The sequence below is a fragment of the Populus alba genome, chromosome 12 (genome assembly GCF_005239225.2).
Source record: "Populus alba chromosome 12, ASM523922v2, whole genome shotgun sequence".
In the NCBI taxonomy this organism is placed as follows: domain Eukaryota; kingdom Viridiplantae; phylum Streptophyta; class Magnoliopsida; order Malpighiales; family Salicaceae; genus Populus; species Populus alba.
In genome coordinates, this window is record NC_133295.1 from 3916877 (window position 1) to 3944091 (window position 27215).

The following is a 27215-nucleotide window of genomic DNA, read 5'->3' on the forward strand; positions in this document are numbered from 1 at the left end:
AATTTTCAAACCTGTGACTAGGGTCATTAGACCAGATATATGGAAAAACTACGAAACCCAATCCTTAGTAAATCAAATGTTAAAAAATGAAATTGAAAAAAAAAAAAACAACTATACAAAAAGACTTAAAATAAAAAAATAATAATTAGAAGAATAAGGATAAAAATAAAAATAAAAAATAGATTAGAAGGCAACTACAAATTTTCGATTGAAGAGTGAAATCAATAAGAAAAATAACTTTAACAAAAGAAAAAAAATAAATTAAAAGAATGAGAACTAAATTGAAAAAAAAAAATAATATACAACAAATCTGGATTGGAGGATAAAATTGAAAATCAATAAAAATTACACAAAAGAATTAAGAAAAAAAAATTAGAAATAAAAAAAAATGATAACTAAAGTTGAAAAACAACATATGGAAAATTAGGATTAAAGATATATGAAATTAAAAAAAAAAAACCAAAACTTTATAAAGGGATTCAAGAACAAAATATTATAAATAAAACAAAGAGGAACCAAGTCCGAATGATAAAAAATTTAAGAGACCACCTTGAAAATTTAGAGGCTCAAGCATGGGAACCAATGAGTAGAGCGAAATGAAAAGAAAAGAGTTGTCGATGCCAAACTAGACGTCTATCGATGACACACACCGCTCATGGATGGAGGGGCCACCAAGATAAATCAGATATCGACGCAGAAAGCTCTGTTTAGCCACAAGACGACAACCAACACTCTCGCCTTGCCATGTATGTCTTTGTATTTTTTTAATAATATTTATTATATAGTAAAGTACAAATATGTCCCTCACCCCACTTAATAATAATAAAAAAAAAAAACCAAGGTGAAACAATGAAAATGACCTTGGACTATAGCTAAAATATTTTTTATTTCAAGGGCAACAATGTAAATTTATTGTGTATTTTAAATTAAAAAACACCATCAAATACCTCAGATGCCACACTTAAATTTTATTTTATTTTCAAGTATAGATTTTTATTTTTTACTATTAAAAAACAAACAAAAAGTCCCTATTAGCCTTATCAACCAGGCCAAATGATTTTGTAATGATGGAAAAGACTGTAAATTTACTATTACAATTCACATTACTACTAAGCCTACAGCTGCATTAAGCACCATGGACTTTACTTTTATGTTTTAGTTTATATATATATAAACAAAATAAAAAAATGATTCTACAAAAAAATCTATTAAGATAAAGTACTTTCATTAGAAAAGATAAAGATATTTAAGATAATAAGGACATGCATATTATCTTATTTTTTTTTATTTTAAAGATAAAACTTTCAATTTTAAACTGTGTTAGAGAATTTATCTTTATATCTTTGTTTTATCTTTCTAATCAAATATATTTTTGTTTGTTTTTTTTTTATTCGTCTTTTATATTTTAAAACACTAACCAAATACAACTTGATAAATTAAACTAATAACCTAATTACCATTTACACTACCAAAACATCCAAATACAAAAACTATTCATTGCAATACTAAAAATAAATTTTTTGCCTTTTTAAGAACCATGTAGACCTAAATTATTTGTAAATTAAAAACAATATAAAACCCAGTATGTTAATTCTTAAAAAATTCCGTTATCTTATAATTAGTTGCCATCACATTTTATGATTTTAATTATTTTAAATATAAAAATTATTGAAAGATAGGATAAATTCACAATTTAATTATCAACTTTTATATGAGATTCTCACTACAATTGCAAAAAAAAAAAAAAAAAACTAATTCATAATACAAAAACACTAACATTTTATTTTATTGATGTATTTGAGCTTCATCGGGTGAGCCAAAGGTTAACAACAATATCACATCGTAATTCAGGTTGGCCATTTCATGGTCGTTAATGTATCAACATTCGTGGTATTCTCTCTCTCTCTCTCTCTCTCTCTCTTTTATGGACATAAAAGAGACAAGATGTTAAACTTGAATGATGATTGATTAATCAAATATTACAAGCCTAGTTTAACAAATTAAGGGATTGGTTTTAAACTAGTTCTCTTTAACTTCTTACGTTTGATCAATATTGATGGGTAGATAATATAGTTTAAACATACACCATCAGATTTAATAGTTTTACAGATAAAATTTTTTATCGATATTTACACTCTCAGTCAGTTGGTATATTTATTACTAATGGGCTCATGAAAAAACTTTTGTCGGTAATTTATAGTCTGTTGGTGAGTCTGTTAGCAATAATTATACCGATAGATTTACAGACAAACAAAGCACATAATTTTTTATCTACTTCATTTTGTTGATATCTCCATCGGTAAATTTAACATATCACCGACAAGAAAATCATATATAATGCCATCAATGTTTTTATTTGTCCTTTGGTATAACCATTGGTAAATATAATATATTACCGCCATAATACAGTCTGTAATTCCATTGGTGAGTTAACAGTAGAAGTGACATTTGTAATAATTATTTTCTAACTCTCTCTTAAATACTCCTTCGGTAACTCTGTCAGTAATATTTTAAAAATATATTGATTAATTATAAGTAGAAAAATAATGAAAACAAATTAAAGTAATGTAAAATCAAATATTTACTACAAATTTAAACATATGAATGTTCAAATACAACAAATAAAAAATAAAGGCAGTGCTGGAAAAGGAGGAGGAGGCTGGTTGTCGCAGGGACCATGGGGCCAATTAGAGGGTGTATATGTACATCCATTTATATCTCATCCACTAACAGTGGAGAGGGTGTATATGCATCCATTTATGATCTCATCTCCACTAACAATTGGTGGAGTTCTTCATAATCAACAATGAGTCGTTCATATTTTTCATTAAAATGAGTCATTTGAGCCTTTACTTGTTGGTTTAACATTGCCATAAACTTCATAGTTTTAGTGCTCAGAATCAATTGCGAGTATTCAATGGTCAAAACACTATGTGTTGTCCGCAAGTTCTTAATCATAGTGTTAGAGAGTTCGTACACTTGATTTCTATCAAATCTACCAGATGATCATACCTCCAACCACAAATCTGGATAGAGATCTGAATAGGTCAACAATCATTCCTGTAGCTCTCTTTCAATCGACTATTATATGTATCTTGGAAAGAAAAAAAAATAAATTCATCAAATTCAAGGAAATAATAACTTTAGAAAAAAATTTGTTAAAAATTAACATACTACAAAGTGTTGACCTCGACTATCCACGAACTGCTGCATCCATTTTTTGTGATCATCACTCCGTACATGCGTTTCAACAAAAAGTTTCATTGGGCTTGGGTCTCATCCAAGAACTGTAGTCTGCAATATAAAAATATTATAAATTAAATATATTTATAAAAAAAAAACTACTAAAAAAAATAGATGTAATAAAAAAAACCTACCATCTGCTTCACATGCAAAATGAATAGAACAAAGCCACCGGTGTGTGTGATAACGAAACCATAAACACATCGGTTTTGATTTTCCGCACTGGACTGTGACCATCACGTGAATTACACGGACATCACGTGTTGAATGTATTCCGCCCATACAGTTTTTAAGATGTACGGTGATCAAAAATCCTTCCAAACCGCCACATCATTCTAGCCTGGAAGCTCTTTCTTTTATATATTTTTTGGTTTACTTTTGCGCCTTGTACCAAAAATCACGCAACTTATAAGGTATAAATTAATTATCTATTAGTAAATGAAAAATAAAATTTTAATATGTGGAATAAAAAAATGATCTTGAATTCGATATTACTTAATTACAACTTGATTTTTATAAACTAATCGAATTAACATAAAATATATTTTAAGTTAATACTAACATTGAACCTTAAAAACTATGCATCGACCTGCAGTTTCTATTTAGGATGGTTGAAAATCTAGCTTCATTTAAACAATGAAATTTTCATCGACGATATAAAGACCAATGTTATTGTTTTTGCAGACTTAATGTTTGTAAACCTGAAATTGCATTCATAAAATGAAATTATTTTTTTCAAAAATTATTTAACATGTAGTTGTAAAAGAAAAATAAACTTACGTTGAAAAAATTATTCCTTCCACTAGGTCTCGTATTTGCGGTAAATGAATTTTGCTGTGAAGGGACCCCTTGATGTTGCAGCATCGTACTCGATGAGCTTGCATCATGAGACGATGCCTGTGCCTGTTCTTGGTAAGCACCTAATGAATCGTGGTTGTCAATATCGCTGCTTGAAGAACTAGCAATGATCATATCTTTGCGACGTCCAATAAACTTTCCTCTAAGCATTTACACAAATTAACAAATAAAAAAATTAAACAATATCTATTTTTTTAAAAAAATTTAGCAGCACCACCCCTATATAAAAGACTACTAAAAATTTTTAAACGTGCAAATACACAACATATGGCATAAACTAGTTAATTTTATTCAATTTCTTCTAACAATTTAGCATAATTCAATATTTTGCGTGATAATATTTTTAATCCTAAATTTAAAAAAAATTAAAATAATAATTAATATTAATCCTACACATTTAATTAATTGGAATTTAACAAAAAAAAAAAGCAACTAAAATTCAACAAAATAATGCAAAACTGAATTATTACATTAACAAATAAAATTCCGCACAATTACTTCTAAGTGAAAATATTTTCAATCCTAAATTTACAAAAAAATATTCTAAATGGAATAAATACAAAACAATAATAAATTCCATTAAGCTTTCCATTTATAATTAGTATATTTACTAATTTTCTGGTATCGATACTCCTGAAAAAAACATTATGCAGATAACGTTGTTGAATAAGATGGTTTTAGCTGAAATTCCTTTCTAATAGTAGGAGGAACTAGGAAAGACCAAATGTTTGACTCAAAAGAGCAGTTAAATGATGGATGCCCCCAGGTCTCCACGTGCACTTCTCTTCTCAAGTTGGAAGCTCAGATGTTAGTTAATTAGGTCTGAAAAGTGATCAAAAACTGAAACCTAAATAAATACTAACAAATTAACGTATCCCAAACTACATTGCTTACGAATTACTTAATCCAACTTGATCCTATATATATAGCTTGGGTTTTGGTTAATACTGTATTAATTCCCATTAGGGTACTTAATTATATTAGGGTCAGCTTTCTGCTTAGGTAGTGAAATGAATTCACGAGTCTTAATTAATGAACAAACAGCTGTTTTTTTTTTTTTTTTTTTTTTAATTTACAAGATGCTCTATGTATAGGTTAAGGGTATGTGTATATGTGGTTATAACTTAATTATCATAAATAGAAAATTAAAAAGAACTGCTAGGTGGGTTATAAGTAGACGTTGTAGGTTAGAAACTAGGGAAGATGTTGAAAGCAGAACGAAGTTCATCCCACCAAGCAACCTCGCCCTCCCTTTCTCTTTCTCCTATTTCCTTTCTTTCTCACACACAAACACAAAGATATATGCGTATAGGAGATTACTTATAAATGTTTGTTAGCCTAGATGTTTGCATCAATCGCTGGTACAGGTCTGTCCAAACCTTCCTACTCTCTAACGGATCGAAAACACTTCTCTTCTGATCCCTCCTTGTATTCTCTCTGGCATCCACCTCTCCTTCATCTCTTCAATCAACTTGTTTGCCCTATATTTAAGCAGTGCTCTAGCTAGCTATATAACCAATCCATCTGATCTTTCTACAGTTACATATATATGTTTTGCTACCTCTTCTTTGCTTTAGCAAGAAGAAGGTGCAAGAATTAAAGGAAAGGGGAGCTCTTGTCCATGGTTTGATCGAGGTAGTAGTTACTTTAGATAGCTAGCTAGGGTTCATATATATCTTCCAGTACTATATACATAGAATCTTGCCTTTCTGGTTCTTGGGTTAGGGTTCTTTTGTTGTTGTATTTATTCAGAAGATCAAATATGTGTACTAGAGGACATTGGAGGCCTGCTGAGGATGAGAAACTTAAGGAATTGGTTGAAAAGTATGGTCCTCATAACTGGAACGCCATTGCCGAAAAGCTTCAAGGAAGATCAGGTGAAAAGTTAAACCAAACTAATAATTGTTAATTTCACTATTATTTTCATTTTAATGATTCTTTTAATACTGTTATGTAGAAATTAAACAACTAGCAGGGTTTGGTAATGTATGCAAAAGCTGAAATATGCTTATAACTAATGGAAATTGAAAGAGAAGCTAGCTATATATGACCACGACTAATAACTAACAAAAAGAAGTTTAATTTGAATAAATTGAATCAGGGAAGAGTTGTAGGTTGAGATGGTTTAATCAGCTGGATCCAAGAATCAATAGAAGCCCGTTTACAGAAGAGGAAGAAGAAAGACTACTTGCTTCCCACAGGATTCATGGGAATAGATGGGCAATTATTGCAAGATTTTTCCCTGGTCGCACCGATAATGCAGTGAAGAATCATTGGCATGTCATCATGGCAAGAAGATATAGAGAGAGGTCTAGACTTCATGCAAAAAGGGCTGCTCAAACTTTGGTAAATGATAACAAATTATCCTCAAAACAAGATCACATGCACATTGATTGCGAGACGAGGAACTTTTCTTCATTTGCCAAGAAATATTGTGAAAAATATGGCCACTATCCTATGGTTACTCACAGCTACTTACCGGCCTTTTGCAAAGAGTTCTACAATGAAGATCCAAGTCATTGTGAAGGTAAATAGATCGAGCTAGCTAGCATTATCATCATGATGATGTATTATACAGATAGCTAGGGTTCTAGTTTTTCAATATTGATATATAAATATCTATTATAAGTTCTTATGTTCCCTATATATATGCTAATTGCAGATCAAAGTCGGCCGGTTGAGTTTTATGATTTTCTCCAAGTAAACACTGACTCCAATAAAAGTGAAGTGATAGACAATGCCAGAAGAGATGACGAGGAGGTAGATCAGCAGGAAGCCATGGAAAATGATCAGAGCAAGGGTGATGTTCCCTTCATTGATTTTTTCTCTGTTAATGGCAAATCCTCATCATAACACATGCAGCTTGGTGGTGTGTCAAACGAGGGACCAACAAATGCATAGTAAGCACACAACTAATTACTCAGTAGTCTTGTGTGCTACAACTGCAATGACCAAAAGAAATATTTAAGGAGAGAAAATCATGTACGTAGCATGTAGGGAATTCTCCATGTATAGAGCAGAGAAACGAAGTTTTATGCAAGTTGCTAATGTAAGTAAAATGTCAAGAATCTACCTTTGAAGTTTACCATTCTAGCATTGTAAAACCACTTCACCATCTGTAGAGCTGCAGTCCATGCGTACCAACGCAGATCGCTTCCTTTACCATTGATGATTGAAAAGAACACGAGTTAATTAAGAGCTGATAATAATATGGTCTCCTATATGTATATATGTTTGAAAAGAACACGAGTTAAGAGCTGATAATAGTGTGTGTGTGTGTGAGCATATTTATACATAGCATGCCACCAAAAAAGCTACTTGTATATATGCATGCAAATATATCCTCCTATTTGCTAAGAAATGCTTTTATTCCATGATTGCTTAATTAGTGCTTCATCGTCTATTAGCAAAGCGATTTTAGCGTACTGTGATTTTTTAATTTACTTGCATTTGCATCTCAATGCTAAGTTGAGTTGTAATTAACTTGTAAGGAATTCCGGCATTTTTCTTCTTCTAGAAGTATATAAATGCATGTGTGTTTTCTGATCGCTGGATATTTAAGAAATTAACCTGTGAAAAAATAATTAACGCTGCAATCTCGTTTGGAACATGCATGGAGTTTGCATGGCTTCAGTAAGCAGAACGTTCCTGACATGGAGCCAGTGAACCAAAAGGGAAATTAATGAAAAGTATATATATATATATATATATATAGATGAAGATCTTCATTTTTGCTGTGATATTTATATTGTTTTGACTTTGATCTCCAACCTCTAGCAGTTACGATCGATAAATATATCTAGCTTGACAGGATGGCTATTTTATACGACTTGAGACATAGGAGAAGCTACAAACATAGGAGATGTTTTTCCAATGTTTTGAAAAAATCATGGATATGGTTCTGCTATCACAGCATTTAAGATCCCTGATGTTTTCATATCAGGCAGTAATCAATCTATATCTGTATATTCCTCAGAGATGGTAACTTAAAAGCCTTCTGATTTCTCAGGATCGATGATCTTATGAGAAGATACCCATCTTCTTCATTATTTTCAATTCATTTGTCGTAACTTTCACTGATGTTTGATGAATTCTTTGATGCTTCAACTCAGTTTTGTGTCTTGTGGGATATTGAACTTCATCCTGACATGTACATTCCTTTTTTGGGGAAGACGATCTGTGTCTTTATGTAAGAACTCAGTTGAAGTTCTTAAGTAGTTTAACATAGTTTATTATTGCCAAAACTTCGTATCATGTTTTTGTCTTCAAGTGGCCTCCTTTGCCTCTTGGTGCCCTGTAAATGCATCCTTACTCTTGTTTTAATTAATTAAAAGCATGACCATCTTCATCGTCACAGAGGCGCCAACCAGCTTAAACTAATTAACCACCTCTACTTAATAAAAAATTCTTGAAGATAATTAAATAAAATATATTAATCAATTTATAAAATAAAAACTATTTTCATTTAACAAAACATCTCAAGAACAAAATAAAGATCATCTAAAGCCTTACTTTTTAGATATACATAAAAAAATAATAACAATATATTTTAAAAGTATTTTAAAAAATCTCATTTATAATTTTATCCAGACCTCCATTAATCTTTAAGCTAAATTTGTAATGGTCTTGTTTGTTTTTGCGTTTCAAAGTATTTTTTAAAAAAATTAAAAAAATATATATTTTTTTTTCTATCAAATTAATATTTTTTTGATATTTTTAGATCATTTTGATGCGCTGATGTTAAAAATAATTTTAAAAAAAATATTATTTTAATATATTTTTAAATGAAAAACTACCATAACCATACTCTCAAACACACATCATTATCATCACCATCAATCCTCTTCTTCAATACTTTACAGTTTACATACATATTGTTGTTGTTATGCATATCTACATATTATTTTTAGATGTATCCATTATTAAATATTCATAATCTTTTTAAAATTCTTAAATCTCTCTCTCTCTCTCTACATATATATATATATATATTTTTTATTATTATTATTATTATTTATTTACGCAAGCATCTAGAAATTAACGGATGGAAAATATATATATATATGGAGAGAGATACATGCACATGTAATAAACATGCACATCATTTCATATCAACACTCTGTTATCACACAGAATGATCTCATATTCGATTGATGAAAGGTTAACAACCTCCAATCACTCAAAAAATTGACTAAAAATCTCCTGTCCCGTCCAACATCAGTCGATGTTTATCTCCACTTGTTAATTTGCTAGTTAATTAATGCTTTACCGCTTTAATTACCTCATTTGTTGCTGTTCTCGTCGTCCAAGTGCACCCTTAAAATCACACCAGTAAGAAATTTAGTCTCGACTTAATTTCAAGCCAGTTGAAAATATTTTTAACATCCAACTACTTTGAATATGCCACTAGAAAAAATAATAATAAGACAAAACGTATATATGTAATTAAGAAATGAAACTAGCTAGGTATTCATTAAAAAAAACAAATTTATCTGCTGTCGGTAAATGATGTACCGATGGAGTTTTTTCATTGTGATTTGTTGTAAGTATTGTATTTACCAATAAAATTACTAAAGGAATATTCAGTAGGTGATTTTTTTTAAAAAAAATTTATTTTTTCAAAAATAAAATCCTTTTGAAATTCCATTGGTAATGAAAATAAGTAAAAGAAAAACTAATACATATATTTTTTATTTCTTACAGTTAAACTCTATGCAAGAAAATATTTTAAAAAATTATTTACAAAAATCCATTTTTTGAATATATAAAAATTTGAAAGATTATATACAAGCTTGTTAGTTGGGACACCAAACCCAAAACATTGTTAACGCACATGTATGATCATAAATGATGGAGGATAGTCCAAACCATTACATGTATAAGGATTTTCTTAATTATTTTTGTATAAAATAATTAAATAAAAAACAAAAATCAATCATTTTCCATCAAATTGCTAACAAAAATAATTAAAAAAAGAAACTTGTATATATGTGACGGAGATTTGGTAATGTAATATTGATGTCCAAGGCATATTTGAATAATGAAGATTTTCTGGAAATCAAACGTTGAATAATTAAAAAAAGATAAAGCACTAACCTAAAAACGGAGCGCAGCTGGGCTCCAAACATCGAGAGGCAACAATTCGTGAGTGGTTAAAGTTGGCAATTGGAAGGCCCGATAACAGGCCACTCTGCTTTAAAGGATTCAAGGAAACAAAAAAAAGAGAGAGAGAGAGAGAAATAACTACATAGAACCCACTTTGTCATTGTATTCCAAAAGAGAATTAGATAAATTTTAAATTATTTTTTTATATATTTTTGAATTATTTTAATATGATGATATAAAAATTAATTTTTTAAAAATAAAAAAATATTATTTTAATATATTTCTAAGCAAAAAAAACACCATTACCTATTCTCAAATATTCAAATAGTATTTAAGATTACAATTGAAATGATATTTAATTATTTTAATATGTTAATATTTAAAATAATTTTAATTTTTTTTTTAAATATATTTAGAAGCGACATGTAATGGAGCATCTGCAATTAAATAGGCTACACCCAATCTTTCTTCGATAATGTGTTCGTAGTTTCTGCCACTTTTATGCACCGCCTCAACATCAAAACCTGAGCAACACTACTACTGCGAACAGGAATTAAGTGATCGATATTTTGCACCATCTCCTTCCATGTTTTCTAATCCAACATCCACATTTTCAGATGATTCTTCCCCGGCAATATCTCCAACATTACCGCCAATAATGTCAGCAATGATAGCTGGATTCCTGGGAATGTCTTCTAGGATGTTTCTTTAAAATTGATCTTCATCGTGGTAATAATCATAATCCCCCATCTCGTCGTCCACAAGAACATCAAAACCAGGAGAGAACTCTCTCAAATACTCGTCAGTATCCTTCTCATTCCGGATAACATGATCATCTGCTACCCTTGACAAACGCAAACGACTGAAACAACTTGAATTTCCATTAATCTAGGGAGGAAGATTTGTTGCTGTATATCTATGTATTTCATCATCCATGCCTTTGGTTATATACTTTCATTAAAACACCAGCATTGTTTATTGTTGAGCAATTTTAGCTTTTGACATAGGCTTAGCTACGGGCCGGGGGTGCTTCAACAGCCTTTGATAAATTCACTTGTGGAAGCTTCCGCTCTTGAATACACTTTATAAAGGCTACCAAGAGCCCTTTTTAGGGTTGGGTCCTCAATAACTGGGGTATGTGCCATTGCTTGAAATTTTCCATTACTGGCATGATTTGGTCCACGAGAGAAAGCACACCTGTCACCTTCAAGCATACTCCTTGCTGAAAGAAAATGCACGAGGCTCCTTGTTTATCTAAATTGTGAGGAGAATGTGTGGCAGCTGCAACAACAGTACTAACAGTAATCGGTGTTGAAGCTGGAGTGGTTTCTGGGAAAGAAAATCCAGCAGAGAAGCCTGGAGCAGAGCTTGCATTGTAGAAAGAATTACATGAAGAACCATACAAATTAGTAGTGGTTCTGGACTGCTGGTGGTTGAAGTCATAGATGACACTGTTGAGGCTGAAGTTGACGGGACAGACCCAAATTTGAAAATAGATGAAGCCGTCAAGAAAAGTGTTGATGCTGAAACGGAGAAGTTTCTATTCCCGTCAGAGTTTTCCATTGCAAAAGCGGTGGTGGTGGCATTAATGCTACTACTAGCAACATTGTTGGCAGAGGCGCTGGATCATGAATTTTGACTAGTAAAGTTACTGGAAAGTAGAGGTGGACTGGGAGAGGAATATGAAGATGGGGTAGAAGCAAGAGATCCATTATGTATTACGAGTGTATTTGTTTTTGTTTTTGTGGTTGAGGTTGTGTTGGGTACAATCCATTTATACACAAACCTCAACCATAAAAAGCTATTTTTTCTTGTTTTTTCTTGTTTTTTAATGGATTCTATACCCAAACCTCAACCTCCGCCTCAAATATAAACATACACTAGACTTCAACTATTCGAGATGATGCCCTCGTAGGGGTAGTGATCTCCTTCCCACTTCTGCAAAATAGATCTACTTTGATCCGTCATCCCAAGAAGAAGATCCTTAATCTCACCCTGTACTAATAATATATGTATGTATCTGGGTTGACCCTAATCGCTGTACTAATACATAGCAAGCATTCCTTCATAGAAATCTTTCAAAGAAATGCTAGCCACCATCTTGCAAGCAGTTTAGCATTACCTGGAACTGTTTTTAATATAATCCTAACACTAACCTTGCCGCTAATTGTTCTTAATCAACTCATTCGAGATTTATCTTGTTAATTCTTCTATATGTTCCTTAATTGACTACCATAACGATGCGGCTGAAGTCAATACTCTACACATAACTGACAATTACCCTTATCTTGCTCATTGCAACTCTATCAGTTTAGCTTGAAATTCTGGAGGGAAGAAAGTTCAATATTTAGTGTTTTCTTTACCAAATTAACAAGATTAGAACTCAATAATTTTTTCTTTTTTTCTTTTTTGTAATCCGGTCGGTATTCTAGTACAGAAAAATACAGCAGAGTCAATGGAAAAAACACAAGACATAAACAAAGAATTAGTAGCTGCACATCTTGTCTACTTCTGTTGTCTTTTTCTGCCTTGTTCCTCTCCAAGTCCTCTCTTTCTCATGCTAGTAATGCTCAGTTCCTAACTAGCTTAAAGTTGAGTAGTGATTGAACATATTTCAAATTGTAACCCGTTTATTAACCATTTGCACATACTTTTCTACTTGGTTTGCAGCTTTTATCAGCATTGACTTTGGATCATCTGATTCTGAACCGTACACTGATGAAAATTCAATAACGTGGACCGGAGATGATGCCTTTCAGAGTGGCGAATCTCAGTTTTTGAAGTACAGTACAATGCCTTATGCACGTGATGAGCAGTCTCAGGGTGTTCTCATCGCCGGAAAAAAAAAAAAAAAAAAACTGCTACAAGATTAATGTTAACGAAAGGGAACGAGTTCTAGTTCGTGCAAAGCTTTTACTACGTTGATTATGATCTTAAATTTTCGCCTCCAGTTTTTGACCTTCAATTTGATGGCAATTATTGGGCCACTGTCAACACTATACGTACCTTGTATGATATTGTTTCTTATGAGGCAATAAATACTGTGAAAGCAAACAATACTAGCATTTGTCTTGCTCAAACAATGCCTCACCAAGTGCCATTCATATCAACTAGGGATGATTAATTTTAATTCAGTTTAGTTTTTATTAAAAAAAATTAATTAAATTAAAATTATTTTTTTAAAAAAAAACCAAAACCAGTTCAAACTGGTCGGTTTCGGTTCGGTTTAGTTAGGTTTTTTAGAACAAAAACCGGTTCAAACTAGTTTGAATCGGTTTTAGCTAGGTTTTTTTCAAGTTTTTTTTTGTTTGAGTTCAATTCTGTTTAGTTTGGTTTTGGTTTTTTTGGTTAAAACCGAACTGGTCAGTTTTTTAAAATTTTAATTGGTTTAATCAGTTTTTTTACTTATCTCTAATATCAGCACTTGAGCTCGGGAGCTTGCTTCCTTGCATGTATAGCCAAGCTGCTCCCAATTATGCTATGTTCTTGAATATGAGGGTTGCTTATGGCGCAAATGACACTATTAGGTATGCCTGTATATGTACCTGCTTCGAGTTCTAAACTGGATCTATGTTATAGTTATATTGGCACTTAACCAAATTTGAAAATGGAGTTTGCCCTCCATTTTGCTGAGAGTGGTTAATATATAATCAATCAAATCCAAAAGGAAAAAATCGTTCTTTTCAGTTGCATGATGTTTTGCGACTAAGAAACAACAAAAAGTTATGCCTTCACTGAAATGAGAATCTCAACAGACTGACTAAAGAAAAAGGTTTCCAGTTTCTCTTATCCAAGAGACTGGCTAAAGAAAAAGGCCACAGTCGTAGCATACTCAAGCGCAATATAGATTGAAACCACGTTTTTAAAAAAATTAAATTTTTTTAAAAAATTTAATATGATTTATATGTTTTGAATCGTTTTGATGTGCTGATATTAAAAATAATTTTTAAAAAATAAAAAAATATCATTGACATTTATTTCGGCACGAAAAATTATTTGAAAAGCAACCATTACTACATTACCAAATATACTCGAAGTCATTTAACATTTTTTGTGGTAAGCATTTCTCAATCCACATATCTTTTTTTTTTATGAACGAACCTGCAAAAATTTTTTTAAAAAAAAAAAAACTAAAAAAAGCTGGAATCTTATCTATGAATGGCAGAAAGGTAGAGGAAGAGAGAGGTAAAGAGTGCCTGGTGTTGAAAAAAACACAAAACAAGAAAGGTGATAAGCACACCAACAAAATCATGGAGAAGGAAAGAAAGCACCATTCACAGACCAAACAAAAGAAATATAAGGAAGAAGAAGAAAACCTCATTTAAAACAAAAGTCAAAGAATTGAAACAATGTATAAAAGGAAGAAAACTTCTATCAATCATCAAAACCTCAAAAAAGTAAAAGAGCAAAGTAAACATAGATAATCATCAAAACAAATCCAATCATTGTTTACAACATCTAATAAATTAAGAATGGTTAAAAACAATTTTGAGAGGTATAACTTAACTAGTCAGACCTTGGTTTGCTCTCTAGAGGTCACTAATTTGAGTCTTACAAATTCTAGGGCCATTGGAGGCTTATATAGTCGTTAACTTCAGGGTCCGTGGATTAGTTAAGGTAAGCACAAGCTAACCCGAATATTCACGTTAATAAAAAAAGGGTTACAAACAAAAAAATATATGGATTTCTTAAGAAACTCTAGAGATTTTACCTCAAAAAAATTTGACCTTAATTGTAGGAGACTAAGGTAGCCGAACCACTAAGAATTGCAGCACACATGCCACCTCATCAGTTGTGCCACCATTTGATGCTTTGAAAAACATGATGGTTGGATCATTTAGTCTTTAGAAGGTGTCGCAAAAGCCGTCTAAATGGCATGAACGGTTTCCACTTACTAGCGAAAGAATAAAATACACCAAAAACTTTGATTGAAGAATAAAATTGAAAACCAATAAAACTTTAATAAAAAAACCAAGAATGAAAATTAGAAATCAAAATAATAAGGATCTAATTAAAAAAAGAATATATGACAAATTATATTTGAAAGACTAAATTGAAAACAAACAAGACTTTTATAAAAGGGTCAAGAAAAAAAAAATTAGAAATAAAAAAATGATTACTAAATTTGAAATACAAAAAATAAAGAGGATCAACATGTACTTTTTAGAGGGGGAGAGAGAAAAGAAAAAAAAAACCATTAGCAATAAATTGCCATTCCACTGCTATGATTTTACTATTTATGAGTGTGCACACAATGATTTTTCCACTCATAATTTTACTATGATTTTCCTATGTTAAAAAAATCAGAGGCTAAAATTGAGAAACAAACAATGAAATTGATTAAAAAAACCTTTATAACCCAACCTCTTTTTTTTTTTTTTTTATCTATCTCAAGTTTAAAATTAAATAGTGTATGAGTTTCCTAACGTGATTAAATGGATTTGATCAATTTAAAGGTAACTTAACCGACTAGTAAAAAACATTATAAGGATGAAATTAAAAAAAAAAATAGATGCAGTTAACATAAAAAACATCTTGACCTTCTTCCTTGTCTTGTCTTAATTTAAAATTAAATTATGCAGAAATTGCTTCTAATATGATTCAATTGACCAGGCCGATATAAAAGCAACCCACGTAACTATTAAAAAAAAGATAAAGATGAATTTTTTTTTTATTATATATATATATATATATATAATTTCAATTTCAATGTGGACCATTCCCTTTTTTCTATTTCAATTTCAATGTGGTACTTTTCCATTCCGCTTTTTTATTTCAGTTTCAATTTGGTACTTTTATTTCTCTCTCATAATATTTATATTTTTATAATACCTCATACGGCTATTATAATTCAAATATATAAAGCAATAAGTGAAGCTACAAAAAATATATTCAAACTTATTTGAATTATTTTGTTTGGGTTATTTATTTATTTATTCCTCCAAGTCAATCTATTTAATTTAATTTGTATTTATTAATAGTTCAAGTGAAAACACCGGTATATTTTGTAAGAAAAATAGTATTATGAGTGTATATATATATATAAAATTTAATTTAAATATGACTTTAAATAAATTTAAATTCAACATAAAACTAATTCAAAGATATCTTAATCATTAAATTAAAGAAAAGAAAAAACTTCACCATCTCTAGAGTAGAAATAAGTTGAGACAGAATTTCTTCCATAGATCAAAAGTAGATGGGAAGAATTTTGGTTGATGTGTTAGGTCAACAAAAATTGGATTCCGCTTGAAATTATTAGGGATGCCAAAATAATGTAAAGCTTGCACCTTTAATTTGCTCTTGTAAGTGTTTGTTTAAGATTACGTTAAACATATATTTTTTAAATGTTTTTTTTTTAAAATATATTAAAATGATATTTTTTATTTTTTAAATTTATTTTTTAATAAAATCTAAATTTTTTTATAAGATTATGGTGAAATCGCAATCCCAAAAAAGCTCCAATAGCAATGTTGTACCATGGCTAACAAATCCCGTAAACAAGAACCAAAGTGGAATATACCATGCACTAAACCAACAAGGAGCCAAGTTTTTAAAATTTCTGCCCTCACTTCATCTGCCGTTGGATCCTTGCGTCCCCCAACTTGATAAAACATATTCCACCGTTGGATTAAGCATAAAACATATCTCACTAGAATCTCGAGGCAACCATAAGCTCACTTGAAAAACACAGTATCATAACTCAAGTTTTTTTTTATTATTACAAAAAAACAAAGCTTTAGCTACCATTAACAGGCCTGAGAGAAAAATTGCAGGCCAAAAATATTAAAAAACCCCCCAAAAAAATTAGACAAAAAACAAAAAACCCCACAAATCCAAAATCGTAAGTGCTTTGTTTTATGTTAATACGAGATTGGTTATGGAATCTACACTAAAGAAAGCTTCTTTCTTTTCTCTTGAGCCAGCTTCGATCTGTAAGTGGAAAAAAATAAGTAGTTTGTTTTTGTTATATGAATCTTGTGGATTAGAGGTTTCTTTTTTTGAATCTTGAAGTTTGTTTGTCAAATGTGATGTTTCGGTTTTTTAATATTGTGGGTTAAAGAGTTTTGGATCTCTTAATGTCTTGATTTGTTGTTTGGGAGGATAGTTAGGGTTTTTGTTTTGGTTTAATGGGTTGATGTTGGAAACATGAGTAAGTTTTTGGATTTCAAAAGTTTGGGGTTTTTAAATGAATAGTGATGGAAAAGGAGAAATTTGAACTGAATGAGGTTGCGGGTTTGGTTTATTGTTTGGTTTTGAGCAATATAGGATGTTTTGTTGTTTGGTAAGTGAATGAGTGTTAAAATCTGTTAAAGTTTGTTTCTTTGATGAAGTTAAGTGTTGGTTTGGTTTTTTGGTTTAGCGGGTTTATTTTTCTTTGGTTTTTGGTTTGCTTGTTTTGTTTCAGGTTTGCTGAACCTGTCTTTCTAGTACCTGATAATTGATTTGTAGAAGTTGATTATGGCGGAGACAAGCCCTGTTGATGTGATTCTTGACTTTCTGAGGAGAAATCGCTTCACGAGAGCGGAGGCAGCATTGCGTAGTGAGCTTAGTAAACGCCCTGATTTGAATGGATTCCTTCAAAAACTTACCCTTGAAGATAATGATTTTGGGAAAGTGGTGGAAGAAGAGAATGGGGGAAAATTGGCGAGTCATACTCCAGGTTCAGGTTCTCAAAATAGTGGGGAAATTTCTAAGGAACTTATTGTGAAAGAAATAGAGTGTGGGGTGGATAGAAATGGGCCTGAAAGCAAATGGAGAAATTCTGCTTCTGTTGGGGAACGGGGTAGTAAAAATAATGAACCAATTGATTCAGATGATACTTTGCTTGATTTGTATTCATGGAACTTTAATCCAAGCAATGGTCCTTCAAATCCTTACAAGAATGATGTTGGTACTAGCACCAGTAACTTCTCTGCTAGAGCAAATGCCAAGTCAGGAGAGGAGAATATCTTTCCTGGTGAAAATAAAAGTCCATGGCTTGGAAACAATAGTACTATTAATGTCAATGTGGAATCCAAGAATAACAAAATTCAAGCTAATGAATTGAAGGAACTTGATCGGGAACTTAGAACTACTGTTGCATTCTCTGCAGATAATCCATGGTCTAAAAATGAGGAGCCCACAAGTTCTTCCTCGGACCTGTGGAAAGATTATTCTGTCAAGACTGTTTTTCCATTCCCCAAGGGCGATGTATTGACCAGCTATGGTATCACTTCAAGTTCTGACAAAAGAGATGGAAAGAAGAAAGCAGATACAAGTGATGTTAGAGCAGCTATTAAAGAACAGGTGGATGAGGTTGGAAGAACTTTGTTCATTGGAAAGTCTCAAGGGAGCACAGAGCAGAAGAATTTAAGTGGCTTAGGGTTTTCTCTTGCATCTGATATTCCAAAGGAAGAATATCCTAGGCTTCCACCAGTTAAACTCAAGTCGGAGGATAAGCCATTGATCAATTGGCAGGAAAAGTTTGAGCGTGATGGGCCAAGTTCAAAGGTCATCAGTGCTGATAATAGCTACCTCATAGGTTCCTATCTTGACGTTCCTGTCGGACAGGAAATCAATTCTTCAGGTCAGCCCATATTATGAGTGTAATTATATGACCTCTCATACTGGTTTTTTTTTTTTTTTTTTCAGTGGGTTTAGAGTTTTTTCAGTAATTGTTATCGATTAAAAAAAAAAAGGAAGAGAAAAGAGAAATTTTGTCTTCCATCAACATTGAAACTCACTTTGCGTAGAGCATTCTACTATTTTCAACATATCAGGATATTATTTTAACATTAAAGATGGCTTGCTAGTTTAGGAGTAATGGAAACTTATTGATAAGATACTATGTACTTGTTTTTTGATACTTTCCTTGATGTCATGAAACTAGTGTCTTCTTTTTAGGACAAATAAAAAAAGGTTGTATTTCACTACAAAAGAAGTTAAGTGCTTATTTCTTATGCTGACTGAAACTTTATGGGACTGTTTTCTTTCATATTCATGAGAAGGCATAGTTGCGATTCAGTTATGAGAATGTGGGGTGCCTTAGTCATTTATAGTTTTACCACAAAAAAGGGACAAAGGCATGTTAATGTGCTAAGTTTTTATTGTCACCTGTATATAGAGATCCATTTTGCCTCTTTTGACTTGAGACACTAGATTTGCTAAGAAGTAGAGATTATAGCATGAACACTATCCTCCAAGCATATTCATATTTGTATCTGCACTCTCAGCTCTTTAATGATTTGGGAGCTCTCATTTTGAGCACTGAAGCTCATCTTGTAATCTTTGGGTTTTGGAACGCCAATCTTTTTTCTTTCTGGTTTCCAATGGCATGTTGGTGTAAAACAGAAAACATATAGTCTAATGGTTGTGTGTTATTAAATGAGTTAACGCTACCTAAATAGTGAAATAAATTCAGATCACTTGTTTCTTGTTCATTTTGTGCACAGTTTCTTTCCTTTTCTTTTCGGTGATTTTCCCACAAAAGTTTGCTTGGTAATTGATGATCCAGGTGGAAAAAGGATTGCAGGAGGCAGTTGGCTATCTGTAAGTCAGGGGATTGCTGAGGATACATCTGATCTAGTTTCTGGTTTTGCTACTGTTGGTGATGGATTAAGCGAATCCATTGATTATCCAAATGAGTATTGGGATTCTGATGAATATGACGACGACGACGATGTTGGATACATGAGACAACCTATCGAGGATGAGGCCTGGTTTCTGGCTCATGAAATTGATTACCCAAGTGACAATGAAAAGGGTACTGGGCATGGGAGTGCTCCAGACCCACAGGATAGAGTTCCAACCAAAGATGAAGATGATGATCAATCTTTTGCTGAGGAGGATTCTTGCTTTTCTGGTGAGCAGTTATTTCAAGCAAAAAATGTCGAACCAGTCACAGCAACAGATGATCCTATAGGGTTGTCGGTGGCAGAAATGTATGGGAGAACTAATGAGAGTGATTTAATAGCTCAATATGATGGGCAGTTGATGGATGAAGAAGAACTAAATTTGATGCGAGCAGAACCTGTCTGGCAGGGGTTTGTCACGCAAACGAATGAACTCATCATGATAGGAGATGGGAAGGTCTTGGATGAGTGTGGAAGGCCACGCTTAGATGATATTTGTATGGATGACGATCAACATGGTTCAGTAAGATCGATTGGTGTGGGTATCAACAGCGATGCTGCTGATATTGGAAGTGAAATACGGGAAAGTTTGATTGGAGGCAGCAGTGAAGGGGATCTAGAGTACTTTCATGATCATGATGTTGGAGTTGGTGGATCTAGATCTTCTCACCATGACTCAGAAAAAAAATATGTTGATAAACAAAACAGGGATAAGAAGAAACTCAATAAATATGGTTCCAGTAAATATGTGGTTGGGAGTGACAAAGATGTGCGTGCTCAAGCTAAAAATCATACAGATGGTGGGTTTTCATTCCCCCCACCACTGAGGGGTGAACAGTTGCCGCAGAAAGGCTCTAGTAAATCTTTATGGTCAAACAACTGCAATGCTGCTGTCAGTGAAGAAACTAATGATCGCCTGGATGCTTTGATGGGGCCTGATGACATGCATGGTACATGGCAGCGGAAAAGCAGTGATTCCTCAACTGTTAAAAGTTCCAGGGATGAAAATAATATGAATGCTGTCGCATCAGCAAATTCTAGTCCCTCTTCTCTCTCAAATTATGGTTATGCAGAACCAGAGTGTGCCATGAAGGAACAAGATGAGAAGATTGGCAGTGTGAGGGAAGAAGATCCCGGGGCATTCCTAGAGGATGAAGAGGCTGCTGCTGTTCAAGAACAAGTAAGGCAAATCAAGGCTCAGGAGGAGGAATTTGAAACTTTCAACCTTAAGATTGTGCATAGGAAAAACAGGTATGTTCTGCTTTGAAGAGTTTATCAAAAAAAATAAAAATAAAAATTTTATTGATTGGTTGCAAACTGATGCACTACTCAGCTTGGGCTCTTGGCACTTTTATGTATTTCGATATTGAGAAGATGCCTCTACTTCACATACTAGAGTGTTATTCCCTTTCACTACTCTGTCACACACTCTCTCTTTAACACCCCCCTGCCCCCCCCCATTGTCCTCAGAGTAACTAATGATTTGCAACTTATTATACAGGATTCTTGTGCTCTTTCTCTCCTGCCGCGTTATGTTTTCTTCCTTCTGTGTGCTCATTATTCTCATGATAACTTCAACATTTTTCGTCTTAAATGATTATCAGCACCTAAGTTGATCTCTTTTGATTTTTTGTTACTTTCTAATAACCAAAGAAGTGATCATGAGTAAACAAAACAAGCACACCATTTATGGAGATTCTTGTCTTCTTCCTACATCAAGGATTGGGAGGGGGTGAACTGTTTGTGAGGTTATTCCGAACCAGCAAAAATATTCTTCCTTTCTTCATTATCATTAGAAATTGATCATGCGGTTGCTATCCTGTAAGGCGAACCTCATCTACCAGATTAATCAAAATGTTTAGTTTTCCTTTTGTCCGAATTCTAGGAATTTAAGATCATGTGGTTCCTAATCCTTCATTACACAATATTTGAAAGAGCCATGTGAATTATTTTGTGAAAAAGAACTAACACAAGAATAAAGGCCAGAAATATCGGATGGAACAAATAGGAACAATTTGATACATAAGGGGTGCTTTGGAGGGTGTAATGATTGAATTGTAACACTTACTGAAATGACAACTGCAACCTTGCCTTTCTAGTTTTGATTGACTGATAACAACTTGTGAATCTTATATATATCAACAAGATTACAGACTCTGACCTGCACAACTAAGCCTCAATCTCCATTTAGCTATTGTGGCACGAATAAGGAAACAAAAAAATAAGAAACACTGCAAGTACTGAAAAAGGAGTCTTCTCTATCTTGCTTGCAATTTACTCCTAGTATTTGTTTACTTCCTTCCTTGTAGCTATCATTAGATGTATTTAGGCCCTATTTGGTATTGCAGCGTGGCCGTGTTTTATAAAAGAAATGTGTTTTTTTTAATCGTTTTGATGTGTTGATGTCAAAAATGAATTTTAAAAAATGAATAAATATTATTTTGATACATTTCCAAGTGAAAAGCATTTCAAAAAACAATCACTACCACAATGCCAAACACTACCTTAGATTTTTAAAAAATGCTAATCTAATTTTAAGTGTATCTATATTGTTGGAGTCATTTGGTGGAAAAATAATGGTGTTTAGAAGAACAAAAATTTTAAATCAAGGATTTATAAGGCTTGTGAATCCTTTCATTTCTCAACCCCCTTGATTACAACAGTCTTGCTGGATGAATTATTATTAAAAGTTGGGATACAGATATCTAACTTCTCTGTTAGCATCCGTGGTGAATGAAAACACCCGTGTCCCTGTTAGTGTACTTGGTGCACTTGTGGTACTTTTTGTAAATTTATCCCATTCGTGTCAGAATTATTATGGTTATGCTCTCTAGGTTAGACATTCATGGACTGGTTGAACTTTTTGGTGGTCTGGATATATAGGATGATAGAATAAGTTTATTTTGTTCAATGTTTGGTTAGGATCGATTAAAACTTGTCCCTAAAAGTGGATATTCAAATCCCAGGAGGGTGCATTTTGTTGCCAACATTAAAAATCTTGCATTTATTTGTCTTGTGTCAACCAGAGAACAGGATAATTTTTTATCCATCCTTCATTTTCTAAAGTTTCCATTTCCATTAGCCCTATCACCTTGCTGCCTCACTCTATCCCAGCAACCGCTGCGGAAGTGAGGTGTGCGCTTGTAATGTTTAGTTAGGCAAGCCCTTCCCCTTATTTTATTTTGTGAAATAATTGTTGGCTTGCTGAATTTTGTGACAAAAACTTCTAATATTGGAGCTGGATGATGTCTTATTTTCAAGTGGATTGATATGTTTTTTTTTTGGGGGTGAATTGCCCTTATAGTATGTGTTTTTCTCCCTTTATTCGGGCATATTCTGAAAATTTGGATACCTATTTGCTTTATTTTAATTAATGTTTGATTGTTAATCAAGTGACCTTTTCATTTGAACTCTGCTTCTCATGGATTAGCTTGATTCTAAGACTTTCCTGAACTGCTTTTGTTGGTCAGAACTGGCTTTGAGGAGGACAAGAACTTCCATGTTGTTTTGAATTCTGTAATTGCTGGCCGTTATCATGTTACTGAGTATCTTGGGTCAGCTGCTTTTAGTAAAGCTATACAAGCACATGATCTGCACACAGGCATTGATGTTTGTGTGAAAATTATAAAAAACAACAAGGACTTCTTTGATCAAAGTCTTGATGAGATAAAGCTTCTTAAGTATGTCAACAAGCATGATCCTGCTGACAAGTACCACATTCTCAGATTGTATGATTACTTCTACTACCGAGTAAGTGGATGTATGCTTGACTTTCTTGATTTCCTTTTTGTATTTTGTTTCAATGATTTAGTATTTTATCGCAGTAGATGGTCTAGTGCAGCTATTTGGTATCCTACCCTACTTGTTATCTTGTACTAATTTTAGTTGGGTAAGACATTCTATTGGGTCACAGATTCTTCTCTTCACTGTTTCAATGTAATGCACTACAAATGGATCAAAGCTAAAAAATGTCCATGTAGTATATTGATTAGGTTTACCATGTCCCTGTAAATGTTTTTGGTTTACTATATCTCTCTACAATGTGTCTTGGCTATTTATGTCCTTGGGTTAAATAATTATCAAACCATGGTTAGTTTTCGACATGTGGCATCGTTTCTTTATTGTTCTTGTTGGTGTTAGTGATTGAACCTTGGTTGAGCGGTTGGACCTCTCGCTCCCAACCACTAGATGGAGGAGCATTGGTTTTGCAAACATCATATTAAAATGAACTGAGAATGAAAACTTAATAGCCATATATATCATTGAATGCCTTTTCAATTACAATACATGAATCTACAAAAGAAGCTTTGATTTGATTTCATGAGGGTGAAGTTCATGATAACTCCTCAATGCAAGCTAAATAGATTACCTTGCAACTACTACTTGCTTTGCAGGAGCATTTGTTAATCGTATGTGAGCTTCTGAAGGCAAACTTATATGAGTTTCATAAGTTCAATAGAGAATCAGGAGGGGAGGTTTACTTCACAATGCCAAGATTGCAGGTTTGTTGTGTGCCATTTTCTTCCTAGGAGTTCTATCCTCTTGGCATTCCAAAAATTATATATTAATTACTTGGTACCTTTTCAATTTTTTATCTCGTTGCCAAAAACAAAAGAAGATAATATATTATTTTTCATGCATGCTGGTCTATAAACGTTTTGAAATTCTCTATGCAGTCAATTACCACCCAATGTTTGGAGGCACTTAAGTTTTTGCATGGCCTTGGTCTTATACACTGTGATTTGAAGCCTGAGAATATATTGGTGAAAAGCTATAGTAGATGTGAGGTGAAAGTCATTGATCTTGGGAGTAGCTGTTTTGAGACAGATCATCTGTGCTCCTATGTTCAATCCAGGTCATATCGTGCACCAGAAGTTATCCTAGGACTTCCGTATGATAAGAAGATAGATGTTTGGTCACTTGGCTGCATTTTGGCAGAGCTTTGCACTGGCAATGTAAGTTTTTCCCACTACTAATTTACCCAATAAGTTTCATACCCTGGAGGAAATTGTAAGAATAGCAGGGGCGTGGTGCTATGTATTTGTTGTCTATGCATCTGTTTATCTCATTGTCTTTGTACGACTTTTGTTGTCTTTTCTTCCTTTCCTTTCCATTTGTTTTTTTTAACAAAGCCAAGATGCTCCATATGCATGCAGAGGTAGAGTTTCATATAATTTCCCAATCAATGAGTGAATGCACAAGTTACTTTGAGTATGAAAGAGATTTCTTCATAAACACTTTGGATCCCTTTTGTGCTGAAAATTACTGATTTGTCACATAAATATGTGGGAGAGTTATCCATGAGGAAATATGCCAAAGCAACCATACATGGAGTTTTATTTTAATTTCCCAACTTATGGAGAATGCATAAAGATTACTTGTTGAAGAATTATATCACACGCATGCATATAATAACTGGAACCTGTCATATAAAACTGAAGAATATATTCCTTGAGGGACTTGGCCAAAAGACTGTGGTCATTGTGTTTTATGAATTGAAATGGTTTTGTGTGAAGATGGTTTGTCAAACGTGCTTTGTGAGGTGAAAACCTTGTAGAGCTTTTTAAGGAGCAGAACATAGTATACGTTACTAAGTTAGAAAAGGTTGTGTTTATACCATTAGTTTTGGAGATTTGGGAAGCTAGAGAGTATGTTTCAAGGTGAAATGGTTGGGATATGAGAACATAGTTCTGAAATGCAAAAGATAGGAAAGAACAATGGAATTAATGCTGATAAGCAGGTGCAGCTGAGGTTCTGAAAATCACACACACACACGCGCGCGCGCATATATATATATATATATATATATATATATATATATATATATAGAGAGAGAGAGAGAGAGAGAGAGAGAGCTATATTTCTTCCTAAATTTCTTCTTCTTTTTATGGCTGCATACATTTTTTTGTTTGTTATTCTTATCAATTTAAATGCCACCCTCATATTGATGTTGTGATGCATTTATTTATTTATTCTGTCCATGGGGGAAACATCTTTATATTCTGATCAATTGAACCTCAACATATATTTCTTTCAGAGATATACTTGAGTAGTTTCTGTAAGGGCTAATCAATCTGGAGATCTTTTCTTCTGTTTGAACAATTTTCTAACACTACTTGAAGCAAGGATGCTTTGGACCTTCCATAGTTTGGTTACCTAGCTGTTTTCCTGGTACCATTTGGCTAAAATGAAACTTCTGTTTCAGGTCCTATTCCAAAATGATTCACCAGCAACGTTACTTGCACGAGTTATTGGAATTATAGGTCCCATTGATCAAAACATGCTAGCAAAGGGACGAGATACATACAAGTATTTTACCAAGAATCACATGCTTTATGAGCGAAATCAGGTAAACATTCTTTTGTTTTGCTACTGCTCTATTGCTCCTCCTATGAAATTAACTAGCCACCATTTGAAATGGTGATGCAGTTCCTTGTAGTTTTTAGATATTTAAATCTGGATATGATACGTTTGGTTTGTGCTAATATTTTATATTTTCTCTAATCTTCAGGATACCAGTAGGCTGGAGTACCTGATACCTAAGAAGACATCCCTGAGGCACCGTTTGCCAATGGGGGACCAAGGCTTCATTGACTTTGTTTCTCATTTGCTTGAAGTAAACCCAAAGAAACGCCCTTCTGCATCAGAGGCTCTGAAGCACCCATGGCTATCATACCCTTATGAGCCCATATCAGCTTGAACTGACTGAAGATTTTTCATGGTGGTGACAACATGCTGCGGGTTTCTTCATGATAGAGTTTATTCTTCTTTGTGGACGGAAGGAGCAACTGATATTGGTTACCTATTAAACAACTGATATTGGTAATATATTTAAACCGATCTGGGGAGCGGGCATGCCCCGTCGCATAGCTGCATGCATTGAAAGGTGTGTTTGGTTTTCGTTGGTGATGTCTTCCCTTCCTCTCCCTTGGCAAGTTGTATTTAAATTTCACCATAATTGTAATTTTTCAGGCAGTGTATTCTTAGGGTTTTTCTTTACTCACCTTGTCTGATCTGGTGGAAGAGGAATCTTGTTGTACATGATCTTTGACAAATTTTTTTTAGGTTATTAGTAATAGCATGTGAAATAGAGCTGCTTATCCAATTTTGTTTGGCTTGCTCCAGGCTAGTACATCCCTGCATCATCCTATATGAGTTTGATGGAAGCACAGTGAGAGCATCTAAGGGATTTTTAGTGTGGTTAATGTCTGATGCCTTTGATTTTTATGGCGTAGTGAGAATGTTTCAATGATTTCGTTCAAGCTCTGCTGGCTGGCTGGCGTGCATGCATGCATGCATCCTTTTGTTATGATGGTTTCTGTGCATTTTCTGGTTGGCAGCAAGCATCCATGGAAATGCCTTCAATTTAAATTTGTTTTGTTGTCGTACACTTAC

The 27215-nt window shown here is 33.0% G+C and overlaps 2 protein-coding genes across 2 annotated transcripts; both read left to right on the top strand.

Moving 5' to 3' along the window:
• The first annotated feature begins 5285 nt into the window (after window positions 1–5285).
• Window positions 5286–7185, top strand: LOC118044333 (transcription factor MYB52). Its single transcript, XM_035052594.2, has 3 exons — window positions 5286–5978; window positions 6203–6628; window positions 6764–7185. Exons 1-3 carry the CDS (start codon window positions 5864–5866, stop codon window positions 6952–6954), a joined length of 732 nt encoding a protein of 243 aa, XP_034908485.1. The 5' UTR covers window positions 5286–5863; the 3' UTR covers window positions 6955–7185.
• A 9727-nt stretch (window positions 7186–16912) lies between these two features.
• On the top strand, window positions 16913–26925 carry LOC118044332 (uncharacterized). The gene is made up of 8 exons (XM_035052593.2): window positions 16913–17141; window positions 17615–18775; window positions 19703–21071; window positions 23291–23570; window positions 24215–24322; window positions 24497–24775; window positions 26026–26169; window positions 26332–26925. Exons 2-8 carry the CDS (start codon window positions 17668–17670, stop codon window positions 26518–26520), a joined length of 3477 nt encoding a protein of 1158 aa, XP_034908484.1. The 5' UTR covers window positions 16913–17141; window positions 17615–17667; the 3' UTR covers window positions 26521–26925.
• Window positions 26926–27215: the final 290 nt, after the last annotated feature.